Below are 27723 nucleotides of genomic sequence, written 5' to 3'. Positions count from 1 at the left end.
ATTTATTTTTATGCTTAGTGCATCTACTTCAGCTTCCGAGGAATTTAATTTTGGCATTATACCGCACTGAATGCATTCTCCAGGGCCCTTGCAAAACAATTCAATTAGTGGCAGCTAAGAGACAAAGTTATCCGGCAGCCATATAAAAAGATTTTATGACTCACTCACAGGATCATGAGCAAAGGCATGCCACGTTTGTCCGGCAGCCTCATAAAAGTCAGCACAAGTATATTGAGTGGAAAATTGTGGGCCAGCGATGCACTTTGTTGCGATGCAGCTGCTGCATTTTCCCCAGCCGGATTAGATTGCATTAGATTAAAGCATCGGTATCAGATGTCCCTTGCTTTTGTATCTGAAACCGGGATTAAATGGGTTCTTCTGTGAGCAGGGCGAAAAATCAAATCGATTGCAATTGGCCCGACTGGTGGTGAGCCATTAAATTGATTGAAGCCCCTGACTAGTACGTGTTGCGAACAGAAGGCCAACAAGTTGGAAATTTGCCAACAATTAGTAGTTGTGATTACCGCCCACCCCACCACGTGCTGAAAGGGGCGGCAGGACAATGGACAGTGGACAATGCACAATGCACAAGGACAAAGGCGACACATCAACTGAAATATTTCCGTAAATAAATGCGAAATGGTATTTTTTATGATGATGTCACAGCGCGCCAGAGAAATAATTTTAAAACCAATAAATTGTGCGAAAATACAACCGACAACAACAGAATGAGCTATAAAAGGGCAACAACAAATGTTTGACTTGACAAAACGGGCATTTATGTAGGGGAGCATAAATTCCTTTGGCGGGAATCATCGATGTTTCTTTTTTCGGGGCTTCATATGGCGCCATAAATAATCAAATGAAAATAACAAAGGACTGTAAGACTCAGCCCCGAAATATGCAAATGCTTTGCGGAAATGTGGGAATGGGAAAAGCAAAACGTATTTCGTGTTGTTTTCCAACAGGAAACGGAAAAGAAGACGAAACGGGACAGGCCGTACCCGCAATTTATGTAAAATTCAATGCTTTATTACGTCGCACACGCAGACTAGCGCTCCCTCGTATGCAAATCATATCACTCATACGCCCACGTAAACTTTAAATGCAAAAACATTATCAAAAATGAAACACCAGTGAAAATGTCGGAACAAGAAGGATGCGAATTCCTAAAGATAAGCAAATGTTTTTGTTCTGCCTCTCGTTTCTACACATGTTTTGTGAACAAATTTTATTATGCACACAAATAAACAGGCAAGCACACACACACCCGAAATGCCTACATATGCCAGGAATTTTACACGAGCTGTTGTCAAACACTCTCAAACAAAATTAATGGTAAACAATGATCCGCTCACATTTTCCACTTATTTTTATGTTTTTCCCTCCCTGACCTTGACTTTGCGAGAGCGCGGCTCAAAGGGTTGGCCACACACCATATCTGATTTTCCATTCAAAAGGATATCCCAATCCTGAAGGATTTTTGTGTAACTGCTCTAAAAGTGGTTGGAGTAACATAGTTCCACTTTTTTATCGGATGATATTGATTTGTTACAAGTGCCTTTCGATTGACAACCTTAAAAATTATTTTAAGCAAAAATATAAAATATTTCATGAGTAAATTAGCAATCAAGAGAATCTATAAAGCTTGAACATTTTAAACTTAGCTCTCTGATTGCTTCCCATATTTTGTTGGTGGGTGTAAGCTCACTGGCATAAATATATGATTCGAAATCAACGCATTCATTATTTATAACCACGCCAAACGCCGAGCGGAAAAAGTGTAAGGCAATGTAACCAGCAGCAGCTTGACACATAAACATCAAGTGCGGAGGAATTCACCCCTCGGAAGCCCATTGCGGGCCCCCTTTTCCCCGGCCAGACGAAGTACCCCAAAAAGGGGCGCCAATGTCGACAGCGGCAATTTAAAATTGCTGGCTTTTTAACTCGCATCCATTTACAGCAATTTTGTGAGCTCTCGAGACGAGACGTGTCCCTCGTGTGATGTGTCAGGTTGAAATTACATCGGGCACTTGGCAAATGGCGAAAATGCTGCAAGGATAACGCATGCGAGTGGGCCGTAAATAAGCAGAGTTGAGGAAAAAATTGAATGCGGAGCTTGAAAAATCAAATTTTATGACTTTGTAATTGAAAAGCGCTGGCAAAGCATATGAAATGAGTGGGCGAACATGGCGTATACGCAACCTCACGCACTCTCCGTGTTCAGAGCAGAGATTTTAGTCTCCTAGGCTTCCGTCCTGCAGTTTTCTGTCTTTTTGGGGATATATATTACAGTCATACATGCATACTTGTAAGCTATATAACTTACTGGTTGGCTAGGAATTTATATCTTGTAAGCATTTGAAAGGACGTAAAATGGCATGTTACATACGATTGCAGCTTGGGATCCTTTTACAAAAGCACAGTGCATAAATTCAGGCACCTTCTTAAAATGAACAGAAAGCGAAGAGATTTGTACTACATTCTAAGATGGTTTTCGTCTGCTGCCTAAAAGAGCACCTTGAGGATTTATGTTTACACAATATCATTCACTGAAATGATTGGCCGAACATTGCGCATACGACTAGTGGGCCGCACAGACTTAATCTTCGGTGGCTTGCCGCCTGCACTTTCGCCATGTTTTTTTGCGGATTTATTACACTTTTTTCGCTGTCTCATTTCAGCAGTGAGTCACTTGCCTCGTGACTTTCGCTGCTCAGCCACAAATCAGCTTGGCTTTAAAAATGCTGTCTGTGTGTGGTAAAAAGCGAAAGAAGATCTTAATGCGCCAGAGTGGCGGCGCCAAGCCAAACCAAACCCCATAAAAAGCGAGGCTGGTGGACGGGTGGGCGGTGCAGCAGACCATAAACTGCAACCATCAACTGCATCGCATTCCCTTTCGAGTTTCGCAGTTCTTTAGTTTTTGAGTGGCTGCTGTGGGGGATACTCGAGCGGGCTGCTTGAAACAATTGCGGCGATATCTGCAAAAATTAAGTTTACGCTCGCTGATTTTAAAAAGCACTTTATGCGCATCCAGCTTTTATCTTTTCCCTGGATGAGCTTATTTGGGGCCGATGGTAACTTAAGGATTTGAAAGCGTCAGCGCGGTCATAAAATATATTTTGTGTTAACTGAAAGGCGAGCCAGTAAATCCGCACAGCACTTAATAACGCAGAAGGGGTGGCGGCATAAATCTAAATGGAAATCTCCGCAGTAAACTATTTGCTGCCTTCCAACAAAGTGTAGCAGTTGGCCAACTAAAATTACACTTGTTTAGCAGCTGGGTTTCCCCCGCATTTCGAATGGGATTCAGCTGCTGAAGAGGGCCTGTCAGCAAAGTCGAGCGGCTGCGGCAAACCTCAAGACGCTGCCGCAGAAGCCAGAGAAACTGCCAAATATTTGAAAAGTTCTGCGTCCGCAGGAGGAATGCCAGCTAAGGGGGCAGGAAGAAGCCGGCTGAGCGAAAGTTGCCCGTGCAGGACGAAGGACATAAATATTAAAACCTATGAATATTTACGCCCCTGTCAGCTTTGGCAATAATACAAATAAGGCCACTGCCAACAGAGGAGGCCTCTCTAAGCCATAGCTGCCAAATCGCCCACCATGCGCCCCCGAACGCTTCATAATTAAATTACATTATTTATGTCCTGTTGCCAGGAGAATTCACCCGGACAGGAGTCGCAGCTCCGGACGGCGAGGCTTAAAGCGGCTTACGACTCGTTATTTGCTGACCAAATAATTGGGCCATCTTGTCCCCTTGATTAGCATAATTAACACCGAAAGTCACTCGAGCGCAGCCACCCGCCAAAAGCAAATAAATTCGAGTGCATTCGCACAAACTGGCAGCACAGCAATCACGAAATGAACTCGTGCGCATTTCGGAATTTCAATTGCCCGACAATTTCCCGCTGGACATGAATTTTCCAAAAATTTCAAACCCAAACAAACACAGCAATGTTTTGCAATGCTATTTATCATTATGCCCGGCCGATTAGTTTGCTGGTTTTCGTGTACATGCCTCTTTGTTGTTCTACTTGTTTAGAATTTAGTGACACTCGGAATGTTTGTGCCATAAACAGTCAACTATTTTCAATGGTTAAATTAAGCCGGCTAATAATGAGCAGGAGAAATAGAACGTGTGAGTGTGAAAAACATATTTAAAGTTGTTTTTAATGAAATATCCAACTTGAACACGTATAAAAATTAGTATAAGAGATGGCGTGGTAAATGAGTGCGTATAATTATAGGCACGATTTTTATGTGGCAGGTTTCTGTCTTGTGAACCAACTCACCTACTTGTAATTCTTGACCAGTTAGGCCACCAAGTTTTTGTCCTCAGGGAATAGTTTTATAATGATGCTGGGCTCCAGCTTCGATTTGTTGCCCTCCAACTTGCTTCCAGCTTCACACAATTTTTGAGTGTGACACCTGGCGCACAGGTGTGGCAGTGTCTGGCCGTCTAGACGTCCTTGCCTCCCATTCCATTTTCCTGATTTTCGTGGCTCAATTGCCACTTGGTTGCCTTCAATTCAATAAATCGCGCAGGGAGACATGTGAGAACGGGACTCGCAAATGGCGTTTTAAAGCGCCTTCTCAAGTGCGTGAGGTTCGACGACACCTTTCGAATGCCTAGCAATGGAATTCAATTAGGGAGAAATGTATAAATTGTATTTCTGTGCCCTGCTTTTCGATCCTTCCCCTTCCTCTAGGACTACTGACCACAAAGGCAGAAGGCCAGGGGGAGAAAGGCGAAATAAATAAAAATGCCAAACGGAAGCTTACAACGAAAATTGCCGCAACAATGGCGGAGGCGCCACCGCCTTTTAGCTGCCCTTTGTTTATTTGTTTCGCATTTCGAAGAGCGTCAAGTGCTGGTGGGCGGAGGAGTAGGCGGTGGCGGGGCGTGGTCTGCGGTTTGGTCAGGCGGGGAGCCAACAATTCAATAATCAAAAGAAGTATGAAAATTAATACAAAAGGACGAACGACAGGCTCTGATGATTCACCGCGTGGCTGGGAAAATGGGGAAAACTCTTGGCGGGTACACAAACCATCTGCTGATAGCCGCCGGGCCATGAAAACGTGGTTCGCGGTTTCTTCTCTATTATTTTCCTTTTTCTCCCATTGTTTCATTGTTTAAAAATTTTCTGTGGAAAATGTAACAACTGTGACCATCATTAGGGCGACATGTGCGTGTGTTGAGGTCTTTGTGTGCTTGGAAAAGCGATGAAGGGAATGTAAAAGTGTAGGACGAATGACGGCCCCAGGCCCTTGAATTTTAAGAGAATTTAAATATAGTCTTTAAGACACTGTCATTTTCACTTTATAAATCCAGCTGAGTAATGAATTTCCTCCCCTTCTATTTTGCAGTCCCGACGACAATCACACAGTCTGCGAAACCGACTGCGGCAAGCCACAGAGATTTATTGAAAGAGATAACCGGAGTACAAGGCATAAACGTCAATGACCACATCAACTGGTAGCCTCAGGCAGCGTTTTTATTAAGCGAACGCCCCACATAAATTAGTAATCAAGCGACGCGGCTCGAGGCGAAACTAATAAGAGGGCTCTATTTTTATTGAAATTATGATTAATGACAAGAGTGCCGAAGTAAAGCGCGGCACGGTGGCGTATACGCAATGATTCTGAGGCTCGAAGAGGCGATTATGCTGGGCAGCAGGTCAGCACTGGGTTGCTCATATGCCGCGTTAGCCCGCTGCCACCATTGAAAGACTGCTGATGGCTTTATCTGGACAGGACTGGCGGCGCCATCAGAGCCACCGCCAGCACAGAAACCACAGAACCCAGGGAAACCACCAGAAACTGATCTCCACCGCCACGCTGACTCTGTTCGTGCTCTTCCTGAGCAGCTGGATAGCCTATGCGGCGGGCAAGGCCACCGTTCCCGCTCCGCTCGTGGAAGGCGAGACGGAGTCGGTCACTTCGCAGGACTTTAATAGCAGTAGCGCCTTCCTGGGAGCGATAGCCTCGGCCTCATCGTCGGGATCGGGATCGGGATCGGGATCGGGCTCGGGTTCAGGATCCTATGGCCTGGCCTCGATGAACAGCAGCCCCATTGCCATAGTCTCGTATCAAGGCATCACCAGCAGCAATTTGGGCGACAGCAATACGACTTTGGTACCGCTATCGGACACTCCTCTGCTCCTGGAGGAATTTGCAGCCGGAGAGTTTGTACTGCCCCCGTTGACGTCCATATTCGTGAGCATCGTCCTGCTGATCGTGATCCTGGGCACTGTTGTGGGCAATGTCCTGGTCTGCATAGCCGTTTGCATGGTGCGGAAACTGAGGAGACCTTGCAATTACCTTTTGGTGTCCTTGGCTCTTTCGGATCTCTGCGTGGCTCTTCTGGTGATGCCCATGGCCTTGCTTTATGAAGTGCTGGAGAAGTGGAACTTTGGACCGCTGCTCTGCGACATCTGGGTGTCCTTCGATGTGTTGTGCTGCACGGCCTCGATCCTGAATCTGTGTGCCATATCCGTGGATCGATACCTGGCCATCACGAAGCCTCTGGAGTACGGGGTGAAGAGGACTCCTCGGCGAATGATGCTGTGCGTGGGCATCGTCTGGCTGGCCGCCGCCTGCATCTCATTGCCTCCTCTGCTGATCCTGGGCAACGAGCACGAGGACGAGGAGGGCCAGCCCATCTGCACGGTGTGCCAGAACTTCGCATATCAGATCTACGCCACCCTGGGCTCATTTTACATACCACTCTCGGTGATGCTGTTCGTGTACTACCAGATCTTCAGGGCGGCGAGGCGGATTGTCCTGGAGGAGAAACGCGCACAGACGCATTTGCAGCAGGCTCTCAATGGCACGGGATCGCCGTCGGCCCCGCAAGCTCCGCCCTTGGGTCACACGGAGCTGGCCAGCTCGGGAAATGGCCAGAGGCACAGCAGCGTGGGCAATACTTCGCTCACCTACTCCACCTGTGGTGGTCTGAGCAGCGGAGGAGGCGCACTCGCAGGACACGGCAGTGGGGGTGGCGTCAGTGGTTCGACAGGACTCCTGGGCTCTCCGCACCACAAGAAGCTGCGGTTTCAGCTGGCCAAGGAGAAGAAGGCCTCTACCACTCTGGGCATCATCATGTCGGCCTTTACCGTCTGCTGGCTGCCCTTCTTTATCCTGGCCCTAATTCGTCCTTTCGAGACAATGCACGTACCGGCATCGCTCTCGTCTCTATTCCTCTGGCTGGGCTATGCCAACTCCCTGCTGAACCCTATTATCTACGCCACTCTGAACAGGGATTTCCGCAAACCCTTCCAGGAGATCCTCTACTTCCGCTGCTCCAGTCTGAACACCATGATGCGGGAGAACTACTACCAGGATCAGTATGGCGAGCCTCCCTCGCAGCGGGTGATGCTGGGCGACGAGAGGCACGGGGCGAGGGAGAGCTTTCTCTAGGCCATCCACGAGGACCTCCATCCCGGAGAAAAGAGCCTACCCAAGCGAATCTGAGGTGCTCGAAGGGTCTTCCCCAGGTTTCCGGAAGAAGGCGACTCCTCTGCTCGACACACTCACACACTTAGGTATACACACTGGGGTGTACATCTTAAACAATTAGGAAATGTAAAGTTTTAAGTGGGAAAAGTAGGCTCTGGGCTGTTTAAAGTACCGCGTCGGTATAGTTTATTTAGCAGAAATAATCGTCTAATATTATTTGTAACTGAGAGTTTGATCATGTCCATTAATTGTCTATAAATTAATTTTCTATTTAATTTAAAGATGTGGTTTTAAGGGTTACATTGATTAGAGACCCCCATTGACTCAAAAAAAAACGTACGGAAAGCAGAGCAAATATTACCTTTCCCCGCATTTTGCCACCCCAGTACACACACATGGATATTTGTATGTAGTAGTGCTAGTAGTGCGTATCTCTGTATATGTGCACCCCCTGAAACTTGCAGCAAAGTGCGAATTGTAGACGACTCCTCTAAATGTAACTTGTTGTTGTAATTTTAAATGTAGAACTAAGCAATCGACGTGGTGCGAGCCACACACACAATCACACTCACCAACCAATCACACACACACACACACGGTTGTAACTGTGACAGGTTTCTACGGTTCCTTTTATGTTTCGAAAACAATCAGCACCGGATATGAGACACAATCGTTATTGAATCTATTGATACCTCCCAAACCAAGAAAAAGATCCCACTGTCCCCATCCCAAAATTTGCCAGCGTAGTTAGTTGATTTGCGATACTCAAACTGAGCCAAAAATTAAATTTACAAACTGCAGATTGCAGCCAAATTAAGCCTACTGATTAACTTAGATATATTTACGTTTTGAGCAAGAAGCTATCCACTGTAAATACCCAGCCCCCTGCGGCTCTGTCTAAAAAGATATATATTATATAAACATATAGAAAAGGTAGCCTATATATATGTATACACTGTGCGGTTCAGGCTGCAGCTCAAGTGAGAAGAACTAAATTGTATTTTGTAACTTTCTGCATTAGTCTTTCGTTGTATTTTGTATGAAAAGTCACGCCTCTCTGTGATACCAAACATTAAGCATTACTTTTATGTTTAGATCGAAGCTGCATCAGAAGTAATACAGACATACCTATACATATAGATCTAGTCAAATAAGTGTGCATGTTTTTATTGTATGTGTATGTAGCACTGTGAGAAGTGCATTATGATATTCGCAACAAACAACCAACCAAAAACAATGGAAACTGAGCTATTCGTAACTTGATGAGATAAACTATCAAACTATTTACATAACCCACACGCATATACTCCCACACACCCACGAAACTAAAGTGAAATGGAAAATGGATAATGGAAAATTGAAAACGGCAATCGGATAATGAAAATGAAAAACAAACAAGGGCAAGCGAGCATGACAAACTAAGCGCAGCTAATTATACGCAACCGAACGAACTAAAGTTCATTACAAAAACAAACATCATATATTATAATTAAAAACAAAAACCAAGTAATTGAGAATAACAAACAAATAAAACTAACATCACTTTCTGAGTGAAGCTTACAAAACTGCAAAACTGCATTTGAAAACTGTTTTCCCAACAAAACACATGCGGAAATTAAAGCATCAAATAAAAGGCAACCGTATCAATGTAATTCACTTTCTCCTGAAGTTTTACTCGTGTTTTGGGGGTTGAACATTTATTGTTATTATAAAACTCTGGTGAAGGTATAGTATTTGTCAGAACATCTTGTTAATGAAGTTTAAAACATTTCATTTAGCATTACAGACTGTAAAAGCTCTTTAGTAACTACTCTCTTAGTTGCACTAATAAATTGAGCGACAGGCTTAACTTTCTAGGGTTCATAAATGCGAAATAAAATCAGAACTTAATTCAAATTCAACAAATGCGAATTGCAGCAGCTGCTGGCTGTTTTTGCAGCTGAATGTCAACTGAATGTGCAATTCAACGGACTGGCGGCCCAAAAAACATAGAAAGGCAGCTGCAATCCAGTCGCCCGCCGAGTGCATTCAGCTCATTGCGAATGACAAGTTGGGCAAACGTGCAAAACGCACAGAAACGGAAACGGAAGTGAAGAGCGAAAAATGGAAAGGGAAAGCAAGTGGAAAAGCAAAAGCGACGCCAACATGGCTCTCGTACCAACAGCCAAACACCATCAAGCTAACAAACATCTGCGGCGGAAGCCCTCGAAATGTGCGAGGCTGTATGCAAATATCTGCACATTCCCCGGTTCTCAGTCCACTTTTTGTGAGGCATAAACAAGACAAGCGGTCCTAAGCAACCGAGATTCCAGGAAGCCGGCTCCCAAAAAGGGTATGACAATGACAAAGTGAGGCGGATCTGACGGCGCCAGCACCAGAATCAGTTTCTCATTCGCAAAAAGCAGCACACCAATTTGACAGAGTTTCGGTATGTTTCTGGTGATACACTGTAAAAAAAAACAACAAAAATAACGAATGGAATATTGGGTAAATGTGGAACAACAGTTTGTAGGTAAGCTTATCTAAGCATACGAATTTTCGAATATGTAGAATCAAGTTCTCGAAATAGCAAAACGACTCATATTGTTTTATGCTCAGACATTGTTCATCGTGCATCTGGACCTCCTGGCTGCCTGCTGATAAATGATGATTTTGCACCCGCTCCTCCGCACTACAGGACACATGCTAGGATGCCACTTTATGAGCCAGTCGAAAAAAGGACTCTCGCCGAGCACAAGGCCACGCCTTCCGCCTCGGATGTGGACGGGGATATGTGTTTTCGGGGCGCTTTGCCGCTCAGTTCAGTTAAGCGGATTTCTGTATTCAAATAGCTGCGTTCGGCACGCGAAAAATTCCCGAAATGGAAAAAGAGCTGACGAGTGCAGTGAAATTGTGCTGCAGCCGGGAAGCGTAAAACTTATCGTATCGCCAGCAGTAAAGTCTGCAGTTTTACGAGCACTTTTTCTGTTAGTATTTGTATGACACTAATGCGACGTTTATGAAACATCGGGAAACGACATGAGGGCCGCTCGATGTCCTCGAAAACTCTGCGACGCGTATTTCTTTATTTTTTTTTTAGAAAATACGCTTATGAAGATGCCTGCAATTGTCGCGCTCGTAGCTCGTAATCGTAGAGTGTTAACAAGCACTCGCCACATAAATCAACAGACAGGACCCTTTTTTGGCGATCCTGGGAACAATAAAAGCCAAGGCGAAAGTGAGAGGCACGTAGCAAAAACCCCAATTGAGCTCAATTTCCTGTGAGTGGCACTCTCCAGTTTTCCCATTCGGATGCCAGCGAAAAGGCCGCCAAAGTGGCTAGATTTGTTTCGATAACGCAATCGAAAATCGATGACCCTCCCCCGGCAGCCAAATGTCAAATGCGCTGCAAGGTAATACGACAAATTTCCAAATGTGTTTGCCCAGAAGAAATGGGCTCCAGTTTCAGCAATTGACTTTCGGATCGAGGGATGGCGGCCCTTGATGTTAAACTTAATAAATATCAAAGCAGCATCTCCACGAAATGGGAATTTAATATTTTCTGTGGGTATTAAATGGCTGAGAGCAGCGGAAATATAAAGTGTAATCAAATGTTATTTACTTTTCGTACTTCTGTGACAATAATCTTAAGAGGACGTGTTGCCTGGGCTCCTTCATTAAAACTTGCCATCATTGTCAAGTTAAATATTGCGTATCCGCCGGGTAAGCCGAGGGCAGCCTGAAAGTATGCAACACGCACACCTTCGGCTTTGTCAAAGTGTATTCAAAACAAGTTATGTAAATTATTTCGAGCGCTAACAACTCCATTTCAACGTTGAGCGATAGGAATCTGGGATCTTGAAGCTTTTTCCCCTGCCTTGCTACAATTGTGGAAAATGTTTTATTAAATGCCGTCCTGCGGGGATTGCGTCACTTGCCCGAAATAAATGAAGGCACGGGAAAAAGTGAGCCCAAATGTCTGAGAATTTGTACTAAATTAAGTTGATTAAATGGACTTAGCAGCGCGATTACACGCAAGGCTGCCCCGGCGGGTCGCCAGGACTCCGTTTTTCTTTGCGCTCCCAAGCGCCCACACATTTGACCAACATCTTTCATTCGTTCTCGGAATTCATGGCTGTCGCTTTGTCGAACGCAGGGGGCGGGCAGCAAAACTTTGACCATAGAAATCACAGTCTCCGGGGAGCAGTCGGCTTTAGTCTCGTTAAATGCCGCATGATTAACGCTTTGCTCTACAAGACAATTGATAAAGAATGGAACGGCGAGCCTCGAGGACCTCAAGGAGCTTTAAGCCGTGTCGGGCATCAAAAGGAATTACATTTCCGAGGAGCTAAGGACTGCAAACAATGGACACTGCAGCTTAAGTAAAGGGTTGCTGACAGGCTTTCCTCTGAACTGGGCAGCGTAAGGGGATTTCCTTAACTCGATTCTAGTTGCTTATGTCCAGGGAATGACAAATACCTGAGAATTCCTAAAAATGGGTAGGTACGCTATGGGCAGACTTGGGAACTTAAATACCTTACATCTTTCTTGTTCAACACAACTTCCATTCATTTATTATTGCTTTGTTTCGGCAGGGTATTTGACATGCTTCCAATCCTAGTTTTACCATTCTCGCCTTTCTTCCGTCTCGACAATTAAGGTCTGTGATTCTGGGCGAAAACGGAAGTGCTCGAGCAGCCATAGAAAAGCAAAGCATTTAATGCAGGACTTACTTTGTTGCTGGGCTTCGTTGGATTCTTTGTTTTTTGTGGGCCAAAAACAAAACACAAAATAAAAGGTAGCCGAAAAAAATTACACGAGCCATGCTGCGATGGCTGCTGCAGAATTCGCCATGATTAATGTGCTCCTGCACAAAGGAGCCGCATTAATGGGCGGTCAGCGAGGCGTTCCCAGCGACAGCTAGTGGCTTCATTTTAGCAGGGAAAAGGAAAATCGGTACGGATTCCCTTGCCCGCCAAGTAGTACACTTCCAGAAAAGCGAAAGAGATTGCAGCACGTCTGGCTGAAAAATCCTGTTTCGGCAATCAGCGACTTGCCCATAAATTAACGCGGCGTATGATTAATATTCGGTGTTAGACCACCTAATGGCCAACTCGTGAGCAATTCAAAGTACTCGAGCCGGGCTCCCAGTGTACGATCTTAATTTCGCCGGCTGCTGACGCTTAAATCTTTATTAATATGCATGGTTGGGCCGGAGGATTTCGGTGCAGCTCGTCTCATCCGAGCGCCGGGTGAAAAATGGATTCCATTAGTGCCAGCAAATTTGCTCGCTTGTCCCGGGCAGAAAACAACGAGTCCTGGGCGGAAACTGCATTGATTTCGTGGCACGTGGCATGTTCTGCCCGCCTGTCATTTATGTTAATGATACAACCGAATTGGCATTGGGCTGCGGTCGAAACTCGTCGCTTTACAGATGGGTATAGAAAATCTCTGGTGATTGGAAGTAGTTGGGGGAGGCTCAATCCTGACGGTTTAAAGCCGAATGGTCAATAAATTAACTTCTTCAATGAATGTATTGGAATTTTTCAAATCTTTTTAAAAGCTGTCACTTGATTGTCGATCGAATATACACAAACTAACAAGACCAATATTTTTCACCGATGTTCGACCATGGACCACCATGGAGTTGATGTTTCAGAGGGCCACGTCCACCATCACGCTTCTCATGGATCCCCGGCGCCTGCTCCACCGACTTCCGCTCACGAAGGACACCATTCACCTGAAATGACTCATCATGGAAACCATGGAGAGCACACTAAGCACGGCCATCACGATGGTGGAGGCCACGACATGTCCATGGCGATGTTCTTTCATACTGGCGATGCGGAGACCATTCTCTTCAAGTTCTGGCGCACTGAATCCGCCATGGCGCTGACTCTTTCTTGCCTTCTAATTTTTGTGGTTGCGGTGCTCTATGAGGCCCTTAAGTTCTTCAGAGAGTGGCTGTTCTCGTGGGACCGGAAGCGATTGGCGGGCGGAAGGGATCAGTATAATCGGCCAAGAAGATATAGAGAGGCCAACTACAATTACAACCAGCCAACGTATCCCCCACGGACCAACCAACAATCGGGAACCCAGATCTACGCCTACCGCCCAAGGTCGCCATCGATGCCGCCTCTTCAGCCGCCAGGACGGAGCTCTCCTCAGGCGCAATCCTCGCTGATCCTGACCCAGCACACTCACCATCATGTTCAGGAAAATACCCCTCCCGCTGGCAAAACCACCAAGCTCAAGGTCTATTGCTCCGGGATGCACATCCTGCAGACCTTCCTGCACGTCCTGCAGGTGCTCATATCCTTTTTGCTAATGCTCGTCTTCATGACCTTCAATGTGTGGCTCTGTGTGGCCGTTCTGCTGGGCGCCGGTGTAGGGTACTACATATTCTGCGCCTTCAGGACCAACGTCCAGGAGCACTGCAACTAACACAGAAATGGACCGAGACGAGCTGTCTAGGAGCCCTGCTAATGTGTTTTTCTAATTAACACAAGCTGTAAAAATCATAACGGCTTGGGTACCCGGCCTAATTGTTAATGTTTATGGCTCGTAAAACAATGAATGCAGCATCTTCCGCTGCCGAAATGAATGGGCATTTGCAGAATGCGGCATTTTGTGTGAGGTAACTGGGCGTATGCGCAATCTAGAGTTGCCAAAGTGAATTCAGGGCATTTTAACGCGTTATTCGGATATTTTTGTGTCGGCAGCTTTATGGTTTGCCCGCATTTACGAGGTCGCCCACATCCCGTGTGTTTTGGTTCTCGTATGGCTGCCCAGGTGAGCCAAGGATCTAAGGAGCTACGGATGCTGCCGCCGTTTATTTGACCGTGTCTGGCGCTTTCATTACGCCGTAATTATGAGGGCGATAAAGCAGCGCCGTGTTTACATTACGACACAGGGAAACATGGACACGGACACGGAACTGAGAAGGAAATGGCATGTAAATGGAAGGGCTGCCGCCATTGTTGTCGGTCAGTTATCGGCGCTTCCACTTCCAATTAATATTTTAATAAGCTGACTTTACGCCGTTTTCCGAGCGGATAACGCAATTCGCTCCGGTGCACACAGAAGCTCCCAGAATGAATTTCGCGCGGAGATTTCGACGAAAACCCTTGGTCAGTAAGCCAAACGGCAGATGTGGCTTTAATAATTCACCCACAAGCGTACAGGTTTACCTTAATGGCTATGTGCACTAAGAACAGCCCATTTGCAAGTCCCTCGAGGAAAACGACTTGGCCAGAAGCATGTCCATCCACGGAAACGGAAATGCAACGATGCATAACAGGTGTACACCTGACCGCTCAGGGACAAAGTGGTAAGCCAACTTTAATTGTGTTAGGTTACCTAAAGAAACGTGAACAATAAGAAGCAAATAGCTCCACTCTCAATATGAAATCAATTAAAACTCTTTAAATTATTTATACAATTTTTAAGTCATTGCGCCTTTGGTCGTACTTAAACTGTTCCAAGCATAAACGATCCAAAGTGGGTACAACCGCAATTAAATGCGATGATTTGCGGACAACAAGCAATTACCCAATTACCCAACTGGAGTTTAGTTAAACTACATTGTATGGAAAAAAAGGCATATTTATGTACTAGTTGGCCAGTTCATAGGAAATTTTCATTACTCAGCTTACGGTATTAACAGTGAAGCCCAGGTCGTGGAAATGGGCGGGCAAGTAGGCCAAAAAGGTCTCTTCAGTTGCTAAATTGCAGAGATGGGGTTTCATGGCCGAATAAAAGACCCTCTCCACTTCCATGATGGCTTCAAGGAACTTATTGGTATAGCGTTCCCTGAGCTTCTTGGTCAGCCCCCTCAGCTTGGCCAAGTCAGTAAAGTTGTCTCCAACCGGCAGGGTAGGAATCTTCTCGAGGTTGGTGTGCATCATCCATGTTATTTGATCCATTACCAGCTTATCTCTATTCAAAATCTGTTTCTTTTCCCCATAGGAATAGCGTTTTCCATAACGTAATCGTATCCATTCGATGAGGTAGGGCACAGAGTGGACATCGGGGAGGGTGGGCAATACATATCTCTTGTCCTGGGCCACCTTCTCGAGGCCCAACCTTAACATCTCCTTCATCAAGGGGATATTCTCGGGATCGTAAAACTCTTGGCCGAAATTCAAACGAGAATCGGGATTATACTCTTTAGCAGCCTTTTGCTTATTCATTTTTTTTAGCTCCTCGTGAAAGGCCTTAACATCTTGCGCAAACACCCTCTTGGCTGCTCGGTCCACCAAAGCATCCAGAGAACCCTCTTCCTCGCCACTTAAGGCCGCACTGAGGTACTGAACATCATCGTCGATGGCTCTTACAAAGGCCTCCTTTAGACGCATCCGTTCGTCGTCCAATTGAGTCCTCTGCAGCGAGCCAAACAACTCACGATAGTTGAACCTCGCGCAATTCCTTCCTAAAAGTCCCAGATCGAAAAGCTTTGGTTCCTGAACGGAATGGGCGGAAGGATTAGCAGCCATTTCGTGGTGGGAATCCTCCTCCTCATTCCCTTCAGAGGCGCAATTTTGTAGGAACTGCATTAGGCTACTAGGCCGGTGTTTTTTTTGTGGTTTTTGGGGTAAGCCCCTTTGGGGGTCGAAAATTAGGCACTTGGCGCAGTGTGGAGGATCCAATTGAAAGTCGGGACACCCTTTTAAGATGGGGTTTTCTCCTTTCAATAATCTGATCGTGATATCGCGAAAATCTTCCTTGGCCGTTCTGGGAGGGAGTACAGGAGCTTCTACCACTACTTCAGGCTCTTTAGTGGATCGCGCTTTACTTTGAGGCTTCCTTGATCTCCTGCTTTTTGAGCTAGATCTGGATCGAGATCTAGATTTGGTTTTCGTTTTGGCCTCTGCCCCGCTTGTTAGCCTAATATCACCACCACTTCCACTTTTGGGTCTATCACTTATATGATTTTCCGTTACCCGTTCCGCCTCAAATGTCTGACACCTGATCTCATTATTGGGGCAGCCAAAATAAGATGCCTTGACGGAACTGCCTCCAAACAGAGTCTTACTGGTGGAGGCCAATCTGGCTCTGGCCGCCATTTCCTGGAACCGCTTCAAGTAGCAGGCACTCATTTCTTCCAGCTCCTGAATCACCCGCTTACGCTTTCTCTCCTCCAGTCTATTTTTCGCTTCGATGAGCTCCACGCACTTTCTCCGCTTCATCATCTCCAGCTTGTCCTTTAGGGACTTTTCCATCTCCCGAATGTACTGATGATGGGCACATAAGGATTCCACGTCGCGGGTTGGCAATGAGGCTGCCTTGAAGGACTTGAAGATGCTGTTAATCTCCTCGAAGATTATGGATTTTCCCACGCGGTGGGCGTCGTTCAAGGTGTAGGTTCCGAACCAGCGGGACCAGAGGTAAGCTTCGAGGGGTTCCTCATCCATGTGAAAAAGAGTGGCTGCAGTGTCTGGATAGTCCGACAGCAATTTTCGCTCGTTTCGAATCCTTCCGGGTATATTGGGTTCCTGAAAGTAAGGAGATAGAGGTCTCACGATCTTTGCCTTTCTGGCCAATTCCCCTTGGCGCTCATCCTCCTTTTCCTTCTTCAATCTCTGATTTCTCTGCCTTAGGGCGTCTGCTTTATCCCTATCCGATTGCGAGGAATGTGGCAGGGGCAGCCAGCGGTCCAGTTCCCTCAGAGTGGGAAAGAGGTCCAACCGGAAGATAGCCGTCATGATGATCTGCTCGTTGACACTGTAGGTCTCGCCGTGATTGGGTGTCTTGTAGCACATTTCCATGAGGAACCAGAGGAAGGCCAGATCATTACCCCGGCTCAGTTTGATCACCATATGCAGAGTTTTCCACGGCGGATTGGGATGGAGTCCCAGTTTCACCATTAGCTTCGCAACATTAGAGGTGGTATTCTTATCCATATTTTCCCTCAGGATATCGAACAATGCATTTGCTGCCGCCATCTGGGATTGGGACAGTCCTCGGTACCAGCTGACTTTCCTCTCTGCCGCTTTGTATCCCTTCACCGGGGTCAGGTGCTCCAAGATGCGGCGCCAGGTGCGCTGGGTGACCAGATCCTTTTGATTTTCCATTGCTGCTATAATTTGGTGATATAAATATAACCAATATCAAGTAAACGGATGAAATAGAACATTTAATTTCTATAAGCCCCGAGTTGTCAACGTAATGTGTAAAGTGTCAAAACAAAAATCCCTTAAGGAATACCTTTTAAAGTAGATAGAATAGAATTTTTAAGGCTGGAACTAACTAGCAGCCTAGGTTTCCCTAAATGGCCGCCCATTAATTGGTATCCCTCCCTTTCACATTAAATGGTTTCAGGCAATCGCCAGCTTGGTCTTATGATCCAGTGAAGTGTTTACATCTGCCAGTGTTGGCTAAGCACTTCCACAATGGCCGAAAGATAAATGATTTGGCCAGCATTTTATTTGGGCCAGTCCCAGTGACGCCTCGTCCTGGCAAAGGACGCACACATCCTGAATTCGTCACACGGCTGCTGGTCCTTCCATTAGTGTCCTTCTCGGCTATAAATTGCCTCGCGTGCTCGTGTCGCCAAAGTGTTTGTCACAGGGAATCGTCCCCTATTCTGCCGAGATTTTCGGAGGCGGCGCCCCGACGAGTATATCATTAATTTATTAGCAAGCCAAATAGGAATGTTTTTACTTTCACGCACGCCCGGTCACACACGTGTTTCCCCAGGACCTCCCCCTGTCTTTGTTTGCCAAGTGGCACGGGGCACACACGGGGCCCACAATTAGCCCAAATGCCGCAGGATACGCTTCCTGTTCGCCGTCTTTGATACGCCATATAATTTATGACTTTGCACTGTCAATTAAATTCTTTAGAAAATGACAGTTTTGCCATTTGCTGACATCGTGATCCCCTGTTTTCGCTTTCGTTTCTCGCATTCTCGGTTTCTATTTCGGATCCAGGCAGGTCGCCCATGATTTATGCATCTTTTCAGACACGGGTTCTTTGTTTTGGAGAGGTCCTGCTGCCTTCGCCCTTTTTTCGGGATGTACGCTTCTGCGGCATCCACGCCTGCAGAGTTGTTTATGTTAATGACCCCAACTTAGGCCTAGAATCTGCTCCTTTTTGCGGCCACTGGCATGTGTTCCTGCTGATTGCGAACGGCTTTTTCAGATGCCAGATCTTAATAATAGATACGCTTGCATTGTCAGGTGGAACTTATCGCAACGGGCATATGATATATCAAGGAAATTAAAGTGGTTGCTTGACAACTTTGCCGCCTCCTTCGGCTTTTCCGCATTGCGTGACCACATTTTGAGTTACACGGGGTTGCCGAAAGCGTTATAGTTACCATGTTACCACTGAACCCGCACATAAACTGAAATGCCCATGGATTTATGGCAGCTCATCGGTTATTGATGTCCTCCCGAAAAAATATGTGCACATAAATGTATTGGGGCACTTTTTAATATCGCTCATACCAGAGCACTTTTTTCGCCCTTTTTCGGTCTCCGGCGAAATTGATAAACTTTCTTTTTCGGGGAAGCGATTAATACGAACGTTCGAGTTGCAACCGATTCGCTTATTTATAGAATGAAGTTGGCCTTGTCGAACTTGGGCACCCAATCAATCATTTTGAAATGCTGTATGGCTTGCGATTGGATTTTTTGCCAAAGCAGCGTTATAAGCACATAAATTTACCATATTTTATTTACTGGTTACCACTTGAATTAAATTTGTTGCTACAAATTATTCAGATAATTGATTAAATTGAACAAATTAAAGTGGCTACTATCCAAGTAATCAAATTTAAATTAGGCTGTACTGTGAAGCTTTAGTAGGATTTCAAAATTAAATTAGTTCCCGGTTCTCTTTATGGAGTTTAAAAGGTTAAAGGTCAAAGTGGTAATGTGTGCTCGGCACATATACATATCTTCTTTTGGTTTTAGTATTTGATGTCCGTTCACAAATCAGATTTTCGCGCCCTTTGCACCCAAATTTCGCTCCACTGAATCGGAAACTCGGCAGACTCTTCACCATATATACATATATATATATATATACATATATTTATAAGCCCACGATATAGGAAGCAAAGGTGGCGGAGATTTTCACCGACTGGGAAATGGTGGCTGGGAACTGGGAAATGCCGCAAGCCGGGCTTATGCTAAGTCGTCCAGCGTTCAACCGACTTTATGGCGTCACGTGCTCTGGGCCGACTTGAGTCGGGATTATAAAATATATATTTGGGAATAGCTGGCGGCGCACTTAGCTATCTTGAAATGGGTGAGCGGAACTAGGAAGGATATTGGCATCGCAGAAGGGGGATATGTCTCTCTTGACAACTCGCATTATTCAGATACACACAGCTGTAAAAGTGAAAGCATGTTCGCATATTTTTACCCCTTGGCGTAATTTAACGAGCTCCTAACTTTATGTTTGTTTGTCGTGTACACATTTTGTTTTTATTGGGGCTCGGGAGCAGCTTCCCTGCTTAAGTGAAACATTTTTAAAGGCGCACCGCCCCACACATCCTTCTTTTCCCCCCTCAACAGTTTTCGGTTAATGCGAAAAAACCCCGAAACACGGAAAAAGAGGCAGTACTGCGGCGAGGGCAGGAATAATAACTGGCATTTGCTTGTTGCTCCTGTTCGAGTTCGTCCTTTAGATCCTGTGGTTGGTATACGAAACCCCGGGGCTTTCGCAAATGCACGATGCTTAACTTTTTCGCCAGAACAACTTCTGTTTGCTGTGCGCCATTTGTTTATAAATTTAATTTGTCTTAGCAAAAAACAGCGACGACTTGTTGACTTATCGAGGGTGAAGTTTCCATTTTCCTTTCGGTTTCCCGCCTTTAATTTTCCAGCTGGCAAATGTGTTTTGCATATTTGGCCAGGATTTAATGCAAAAGTAAATGGGAATTCATAACCGAGTTAGCAATGTCAGTCCTTGGTGCTCCAAAATTTACAAGGCTTCCAACGCGCTGATTCAACAATTTTGAAGCCAACTTATAAGGCAAGTATACACAGTAAAAAAAGTATGGACTTAACCGTAAAATCTAATAAGATCTTTAAATATTTCAAGCTAAGTTATGGGATTGGACAGCAGTGTTGGTATTATTCGCTATTAAAATGTATTTTGCTTTCAGTGCAAGCACTTGAGCCGAACAATGATTTGTAATATGCAAAATATGCAAGGCAACTATCACCCGAAAACCACCCACTTTCCCCTCAATATGTGAGTATGTGTGTCGGCTTCGAGCTTTTTGTGCCCTGGAATTTTATGCGTTATTGAATTTCACTTAAAGACAACTCATGCTTGCTTACGTATTTATACTGTCTGGGAGCGTCAGAGGTTAGATGGCTGGGAAATGTCACTTGAGCCGGGACCTCAGACTTCGGACTTAGTTTGTGTCTTCGAGGACTCTGGGATATCCTCGGCATGTGCCTGGTCCGCTGGGAGAACCTGACGGAATAATATTCATATGCGAGTGGCTTAAAAAGTTTAAAAACTCTTTATCACCCGAAACTTTACGATGCGTAAAGTGTTTGCTAGTCATTAGAAGCTAGAAGAAGCACAGATATTTGAGGAGGTAAGGAGCAGAGGTGTCGGAAAGTCTGAGGCCAATTAGAGGAGTTTCCATTGTATACATAGACATCTCCGTGGATATTAGCCAGTTGCCTTTGCCGGAGAGAATCACCAACGGCATGCGAAATGGCGGAGTATAGATCGTAGTTTCGGGCCAATTGACAGAAACGTCAAGCTGACACAACCTGGCAAATAGAGGTCCGTGTGTGGCGGTCTGTGTTGCCAAACACACACTCCAAACAATTGCCAAACAAAAACACCTAAAACACACACACCCTCTGGATGGACGCCAAAAGGATTCGAGCTTTCAGCTGACAGGCGGCACTAACTGAAATTAAACATGAAAAATGCAGCAGTTCGAGAGGCAGCTGAGTACACTGCCAACAAATGTAGTATGCCTCATCGACTTGGGCTATGCAACAATATACCTGCATTTCAAGGGTCAGTTGCATTTACGCCTTTTCAATGTATGCATTTAAAACGCAATTTGTAAATTCCAAAATCCCGCTAATTAAGGTGTAATTTTCCACTGTGCAGCTGCAACTTTCAGCTGGCGTATCTGTTGGCAGTTGGTTTTGGCCAACGAAAATACCCGGCGATGGCTAAATATGTATGCAGCCCTGTTGTTGGGCTTTCGCTGATGGATTCAAATTGTAAATTATGCAGCACGCCAAATTTGAAATGCAAACAAAGTAGGCGTAGAACACAACAGATCCACAACCAAACCCATGTGGGCAATTCTGGATTTCATAATGGGCTGGTGGCTAGTGGCTAATGGCAGGAGTTCCTGGAATCAGATTCACCAATTTAATTATGAAGCATTATCTTTGACTGCACAACTGGACAGCTTTCAAGCTTGGATGATCTCGTGTGTTAATTAAATATACAAATTTTAATGTCTGTCAATAATCCCATAAGCTGGATTTCAACTAAATTTTGCCAGCTTTCATAATCATTAGCCCACTTAAATACGCATTGAAATTGTACAAGTATTGATCAGCACCTACATATTTATAACACATATAATTGACACTTAAAAACCTCAGAGACATTTGAAATTGTAGATATTGTTGTGGCGCCTTGAAAGCGTATACATGTTGGACATTTTTCAGAACATCCAGCCGGTGGCACTTTGTTCGGCAACTGTGAGAAAGTGCAGTGGAAAGCATAAATGAAAGCCAGTGTGGGTCATTTGGCCGCAGAACATGCCCGTCCGCCATGCAAATTACAAGTGGCAGACTGCGGAGGAGCAGAAGATTGGCCGAAAAGTGCTCCCCGTTGGGCGGTGATGCGCTCATAATTGCCACCGAAATGCACATTAAAGCAAAGTGTTTTCTGTGGGGGAGGGCCACTATCTGAGGTCCGGGCGCCCGACTGCTTTTTGTTCCATTTTTGCAGCACAATGTTGTATTTCATAATCCGGCATCCTGGACGACCGGCTGGCTGCCATGTAATCAACTTGCTGAATTAGCATTATAAATGCGAAAACGTGGAAAGTTAGATAAACGCCGGGAGGTGTGGCCTGCGAAAAGTGGGGTAGGGGTCTGGAGGACTGTAGCTCATTAGCCGGCACAGCGTGAACTGCACTTAATGTGCTCCGTTTGCAATTGTTTTTTCGGCATTCCGCTCCTGCGGTTGCACTTCATTGTAATGAGCTGGCAATCCGGGGATTTGAACCGCAGACCCCCTCTGCTCCTTCTTTGCCACCCCATCCCACCCCACCACAAGCCGCAAACCAGACAATGGATACCCAGATACAAAACTAGGGACAAAGATACAAATGCATAAATAAGAAGCTGACAAAGAAGCCGCAACAGCTGCGGAACGGCAGAATGTCAACGAACAGACATGCAAATTCCAGCTGGGACAACGGAAAGCAACTTAACTGGGCAAATGGCACATGGAGTAAACCAAGAACCCGCAACTTCGCTACTTTGCAAGAAAAAGCGTAAAACGGGCGCATTTCAGGGGGAAATTGGTATCGATGTCCAGGACATAAACAACCCATCTGGCTTAGGGCCTCAGTCCGCTTGTCACTCACTTATAGGGTTCCACTCCGAGTCCCAATCACACTTCCATTCCACCCAACCGAGAAACCGAGTGACCAGCTCAAAGCGGAAATCCAGGGCACATGAGCAGCTGACGAGGAATAGGCGACGCCGTCGGATGCGAAAAGAATCACTGTTTAGTTCGCATCAGAAACACAGAGATGTGCACTTGGAAAAATCAGGTGGAAATGCATTGTTTTGAAGTTATTAGTATATAAATTATTGAAGAAATACTTGACTATATCCAAGTAAAAAATTACGTGCTAAACACATATTTATCTAAAATATCCATTTTGTTTGTGCAGTGTAACTTTTCGCTTCTGTTTCTTGCTGCACATCCAACATCCACAGGCCTTCGGGGCGTGTCACTAGCGGAGGTAAAAACATTTGCTCCTCGCCAGCAGTGCGTGGGCCAGGACATTCAGAACATAGAGAACATTCGGGACACCAGACCAACGCCCACGCCCACCCGCCAACAAGGACATTGGCGAACGGAAGTGTTTGCTAAATTGCCGGCGAAGGCGGTGGCGCTGCTTTAAAAAGGTCACCAGTTCGCTGGCGCAGCAGGCCCAAGTTTTAGGATTCCCAACTACACGCCATACATATATATTACTGGCTCACACTAACGCACGCGCACACACACACACCCAACTCAAACACAGCTGCACTCGAACGCCTTGCTGGCGCACGTTGCGTATACGTGATGTTTGCGCTTTCAAGCCTTGGAATCCGGAGGGACTGGAAACTAAGTCACCAAGTCAGTGGGGCTGTGCTCGCCAAGATATTCACACATCGAACTGCAGAAGGGCAGGTGTTTACTTAGCCTTGACCACTGCGCAAAATGGAACTAAAATTATTTTAAATGCATTCCAAGTTATTTCAGTCCTTTGTTCGCCAGAAATAATACATTTCACAAACTTTTGTGGCACGCAGCTGGCGAGTGTCCGGCCGGAGCTTGGGCTACGGCGCAGGAACAATAAAAGCAACATTGCCGCAATGAAATGTCCTGTCTTGTCACATGGAAGTGGCCAACTTGCGAGGATGTTGAACGCCTCTCTGCTGGCCGAACGAAAACAAGTTTGCCCGCACTTCCCCGCCCCGTTTGCACTTTTCCTCTGGCGACATACTTTCCTGCTTTTATTCGGTTTTAGCCAAAAGAAGCGGGCCGAGAAAAGGACGCATGCCCTTGGGCGGAATTTGTGCCGCTCCTAAAAGCATTTGTCTGGTCGAACGACAAAGGATACGAACTTGAGTTCCTCCCTGAGTCAATTTTAAAAAGTGCCGCAGCATATAATGTGTTCTCAGCCCTTTGGATTATAAGTCGGTTGCGGGTATGTGGTAGTTAAGGGGGCAGCAGAGGGATTATGTTATCGGAGGGGCGACTCGTACGGGGGAATAATTAGATTGGACCCATCAGCGGGCATTCAAAGCACGGCAAATTCAATTACGAGCATTGCACATCGCGAATCGCCAATGATGGGAGCGTAAGTGATCAGTTCGCTTGGATTAGGCAGATGCCAAACTAATTCTATCACCATTTGATATGATTTAATGAGTAAAGTTATTCATTTCCCTATATAGATGACTGCCATTACACAAACACGTTCGTTTTTTCTTCGGGTAATTTATGTATCAAAGTTCATGCCTGATTAAATTAATTCAACAAAATCCATTAATGCGCATTTAAAATCCGCAAATTTTGCAAGCGGAATGATTCGTACAAAGAGCCGTGTAAATGATTCCTCCCCCCACAACATCATATCCTTTCAAATTACAACTTATTGAATCTCAATGCGCAGCATCCCCTGATGCAAAATGTATTAAATATCTTTAATTGCTCTATCATGTCGTACGAGCAAAAAAAAACAAAGCCGCTACTCTCGGATAATGTATGCATTTGTTTATCAATTAAGCTTCATGCATTTTTCAATTGCACACTTTGTAATTATGCGCCAACAACAACTCCCGCTGCCTTAATTGCGCGAAATAATGTATTGATTATTGATTTAGTTGCCGTTGTGTCTGGTGTAATTGAAATGTAGGAGTACGTGACCGGGAAGTGGGATTCCAACGGAGTGTGGGATGGGGATGGGGATGGGGATGGGATTTCTGGCCCAGGAGTGCACTTGAGTGCAGAGTTATGCTTCCGACTAGAAAAACTGTGAGCAGAACAAACAGCAAAACGGGGGACAGACACTCGCGGAATTCCAAATGAGATACGGTGGGCGGATTCCAGCCAGGATGGGCGTCCTTAAACCCCTGGTTCCCCTCCCCCCCCTCGACACCCCTCGCCCAACACCACTGCTCCGTTTGCGGCTTAATGCATCGAGGACTCGGCAAAACAAAGTCCGGCAGTCTGAAATTCGCCATAAATGCGGAAGTGTGCCCCGCTCTGGAAACTTTTGCAGCACAAGGATACAAAGGACGAGCCCACATGTTGGGAGTTTGCTGCTGGAAAGTTTTGGCTTTTAAATGGCTTTTACTTTTTGCCGTATGGCTCCCAGTGGCGTAATAAAACACAAAGGTAAATCGAAGTAGAGCCAGCCAGTACAGCCAGCTGCCAACCGACGTGGACGGTCACCTTTACGCCCCACATTAAATTCCGGCAGATGAAGACATGGCCCCGTAATCATCGGGCCTCAGCTGCAGCAGCCACCAACAATGAACCCAGATTGGACAAACTTTGCTCGCCAAATTGTTATTAATTGAGCTTTATAGTTTTTCGAAGCGAACTTCGTTAAACATTTACCATTTACCTACCCGTTGGCAGCGCCTGCCGTCGAGTGTTCGTAAATGTTAATAGAGTTTGCTGAATAATGCATCCATCAGGGATGCTAATGACACCTCCGGGGGCGGGAAGGCGGATTGCTAACGAGGTAAGTGGACACTGTCGAAAAAGAACTATAATTTATTTAATGGGTTCATGAAAGGGCACCGAAACGCATAAAAAAGGATGGGGTGTGGTGACATATTTCCAAATTGTTGTTTCGCCACAATTTATATTTACGATTTCAACGCCTGTAGTATCGTTATAATAATTAAGATATCATTCCAGAGAGAATAAAATGTAGCAAACTTTCTGCGCTGTGTAAGTCCAAACAAAAACTCCTTGAAATAAACGATCCACTTGCGTCGTCTAGTCCTTCCGATAGACAAGCTGCATTATCCTCCGCAAATTATCTCCTTCAGGAGCAGCTTCGTTTTCACAATGGCCAGGACATAATCTAATTTCGGTTTGACGTGCTGGCAATTTCAATTTGGAGAACTGCCACACACGCAGTGGGCGTGGCCGTAATCCGGGCGAGCGATCTCCGCCCACCAGGGGCCGCTGCCAATTTTTGGCGGCTGCATTAATCGAGTTCCTGGGCCGAGACTCGTTTCCTTTTGTGTCGGGGTCACAATGGCGGCGGTCACAAAGGTCTGCGGCTGGTATTAACCAGATGGAGGTTATTTCATTTGCTTTTAATTTAGTTTGGCAACAAAAACGGTCCAGGGTCCTGGGTCCGGGTCCTTTGTGGATTTCAATGGCTACCTGTTGCCAGCGGCTGTTTTGGTCTTAAATAGCAATGTAATCCTTTTTGATTTCTTAAGGCCAGGACAACACTAATTTTTTAATGCGCCACGGGGAAAAGGTGAAAGTATGTGGCGGACAAAGGATTCCAAAGGCAAGGACACAGTTTGTTACATGTGAAAGAATTTTGTTTTGAGCTTGGGGATGGGGTTATCCCCCCCTTTTCCTTACTAGCTATGTGTGTGTGTGTGTGCGGGGGCGCAGTGTGCAACTAATTAGTCGAATTGCGTACACAATGGAGCTTTGCGGTGAGTGTGGAAACAATGGATAGCCAACTGGCTCATTAATCGGCTCTAATTAGGCGTGCCAAGGAAGCCGGACTTCCTGTTGACTGCATCCTGGCATCCTGACATGTATCTAAATGGCCACTGAACTAGTGACCGCTATTGAAATCCCGGTCGGTGGACCACCACGAGGCTCTTTTCCACCAGCAGTGCAAAGCAAAACGTTGGGCATTCGCCCGGTGTGACCGTTAATGCTGTTTTCGCCTAGTAATTGCTGCTGACTTCCACTTGTCCCAGCTCCGAGCAGCAGACTTCAATTTGAGAACAGCCTTTGGGCAGGAACATTCAAGGAAGGACGGCAAGCACAACTCTGTGGCATTCTTTTTTTTTTAGCCAGTTTCCAACGAGCTCCTTTGGCGACCACGACAAATGGAAAGCGCATTGAACCGGTACTAAACCATCAAGTGGCCTTCCCATCAAAAGGCAAGCGGAATTCCTACACTGAGAGTTTGAAAATATGTTGCTCAGGCTTGAATTACAATTTATGGGAATCTTTCTTTCGAGGATGAACAAATTCACGGTATGTACTTCCTAAGTCTAAATTTTGCTTCCCAATTCACATATTTGCATATATTTTCAGTGTAGTGCGATGAAGCAAATTGGCCAGCAGGCTGGGAATCTGTGGCAAAATGGCCACCAAATACAGAAACAGAAACTGAACAGGAGATGGCAGCTGGAGATGGAGACCGCTGGCGGATGGAGTCGAGATTGCATTCGACGAACCGTGGCACTTGCCGCCCACAAATGCTTTTGGCTGTTTAGCTGTTGCCAAAGCACCAAGTTGGGCAAGATGGGCAAGCTGAGGGCATCACTCAACGCTGGGCTT

The 27723-nt window shown here is 45.7% G+C and overlaps 3 protein-coding genes across 6 annotated transcripts in view; 2 read left to right on the top strand and 1 right to left on the bottom strand.

Moving 5' to 3' along the window:
- LOC117142321 (5-hydroxytryptamine receptor 1) overlaps positions 1 to 9110 on the top strand; it is an 82528-nt gene extending 73418 nt beyond the window's left edge. For all 4 annotated transcript variants that reach the window (XM_033306228.1, XM_033306230.1, XM_033306232.1 and 1 more), the window contains one exon: positions 5368 to 9110. In XM_033306228.1, the coding sequence (XP_033162119.1) occupies positions 5737 to 7419 (1683 nt within the window). In that variant the 5' untranslated portion in view covers positions 5368 to 5736 and the 3' untranslated portion in view covers positions 7420 to 9110. The remainder of the gene's footprint in view (positions 1 to 5367) is intronic.
- A 3915-nt stretch (positions 9111 to 13025) lies between these two features.
- LOC117144236 (high affinity copper uptake protein 1) lies at positions 13026 to 14041 on the top strand. The gene has a single exon (XM_033309305.1). It carries the CDS (start codon positions 13069 to 13071, stop codon positions 13879 to 13881), a length of 813 nt encoding a protein of 270 aa, XP_033165196.1. The 5' UTR covers positions 13026 to 13068; the 3' UTR covers positions 13882 to 14041.
- A 983-nt stretch (positions 14042 to 15024) lies between these two features.
- LOC117145628 lies at positions 15025 to 17592 on the bottom strand. Its single transcript, XM_033311347.1, has one exon. The coding sequence runs from the start codon at positions 17508 to 17510 to the stop codon at positions 15084 to 15086; it is 2427 nt and encodes an 808-aa protein (XP_033167238.1). The 5' UTR covers positions 17511 to 17592; the 3' UTR covers positions 15025 to 15083.
- Positions 17593 to 27723: the final 10131 nt, after the last annotated feature.

This window comes from Drosophila mauritiana, chromosome 3R, assembly GCF_004382145.1.
Source record: "Drosophila mauritiana strain mau12 chromosome 3R, ASM438214v1, whole genome shotgun sequence".
Taxonomy (NCBI): Eukaryota; Metazoa; Arthropoda; class Insecta; order Diptera; family Drosophilidae; genus Drosophila; species Drosophila mauritiana.
The sequence above is the reverse complement of the archived record's forward strand: the minus strand, read 5'-3'. Positions and strand labels throughout refer to the sequence as shown.

Bases quoted from the DNA above. Each gene is read 5' to 3' on its own strand.
- LOC117144236 (XM_033309305.1), top strand. From the start codon at position 13,069: ATGGACCACCATGGAGTTGATGTTTCAGAGGGCCACGTCCACCATCAC.
- LOC117145628 (XM_033311347.1), bottom strand. From the start codon at position 17,510: ATGGAAAATCAAAAGGATCTGGTCACCCAGCGCACCTGGCGCCGCATC.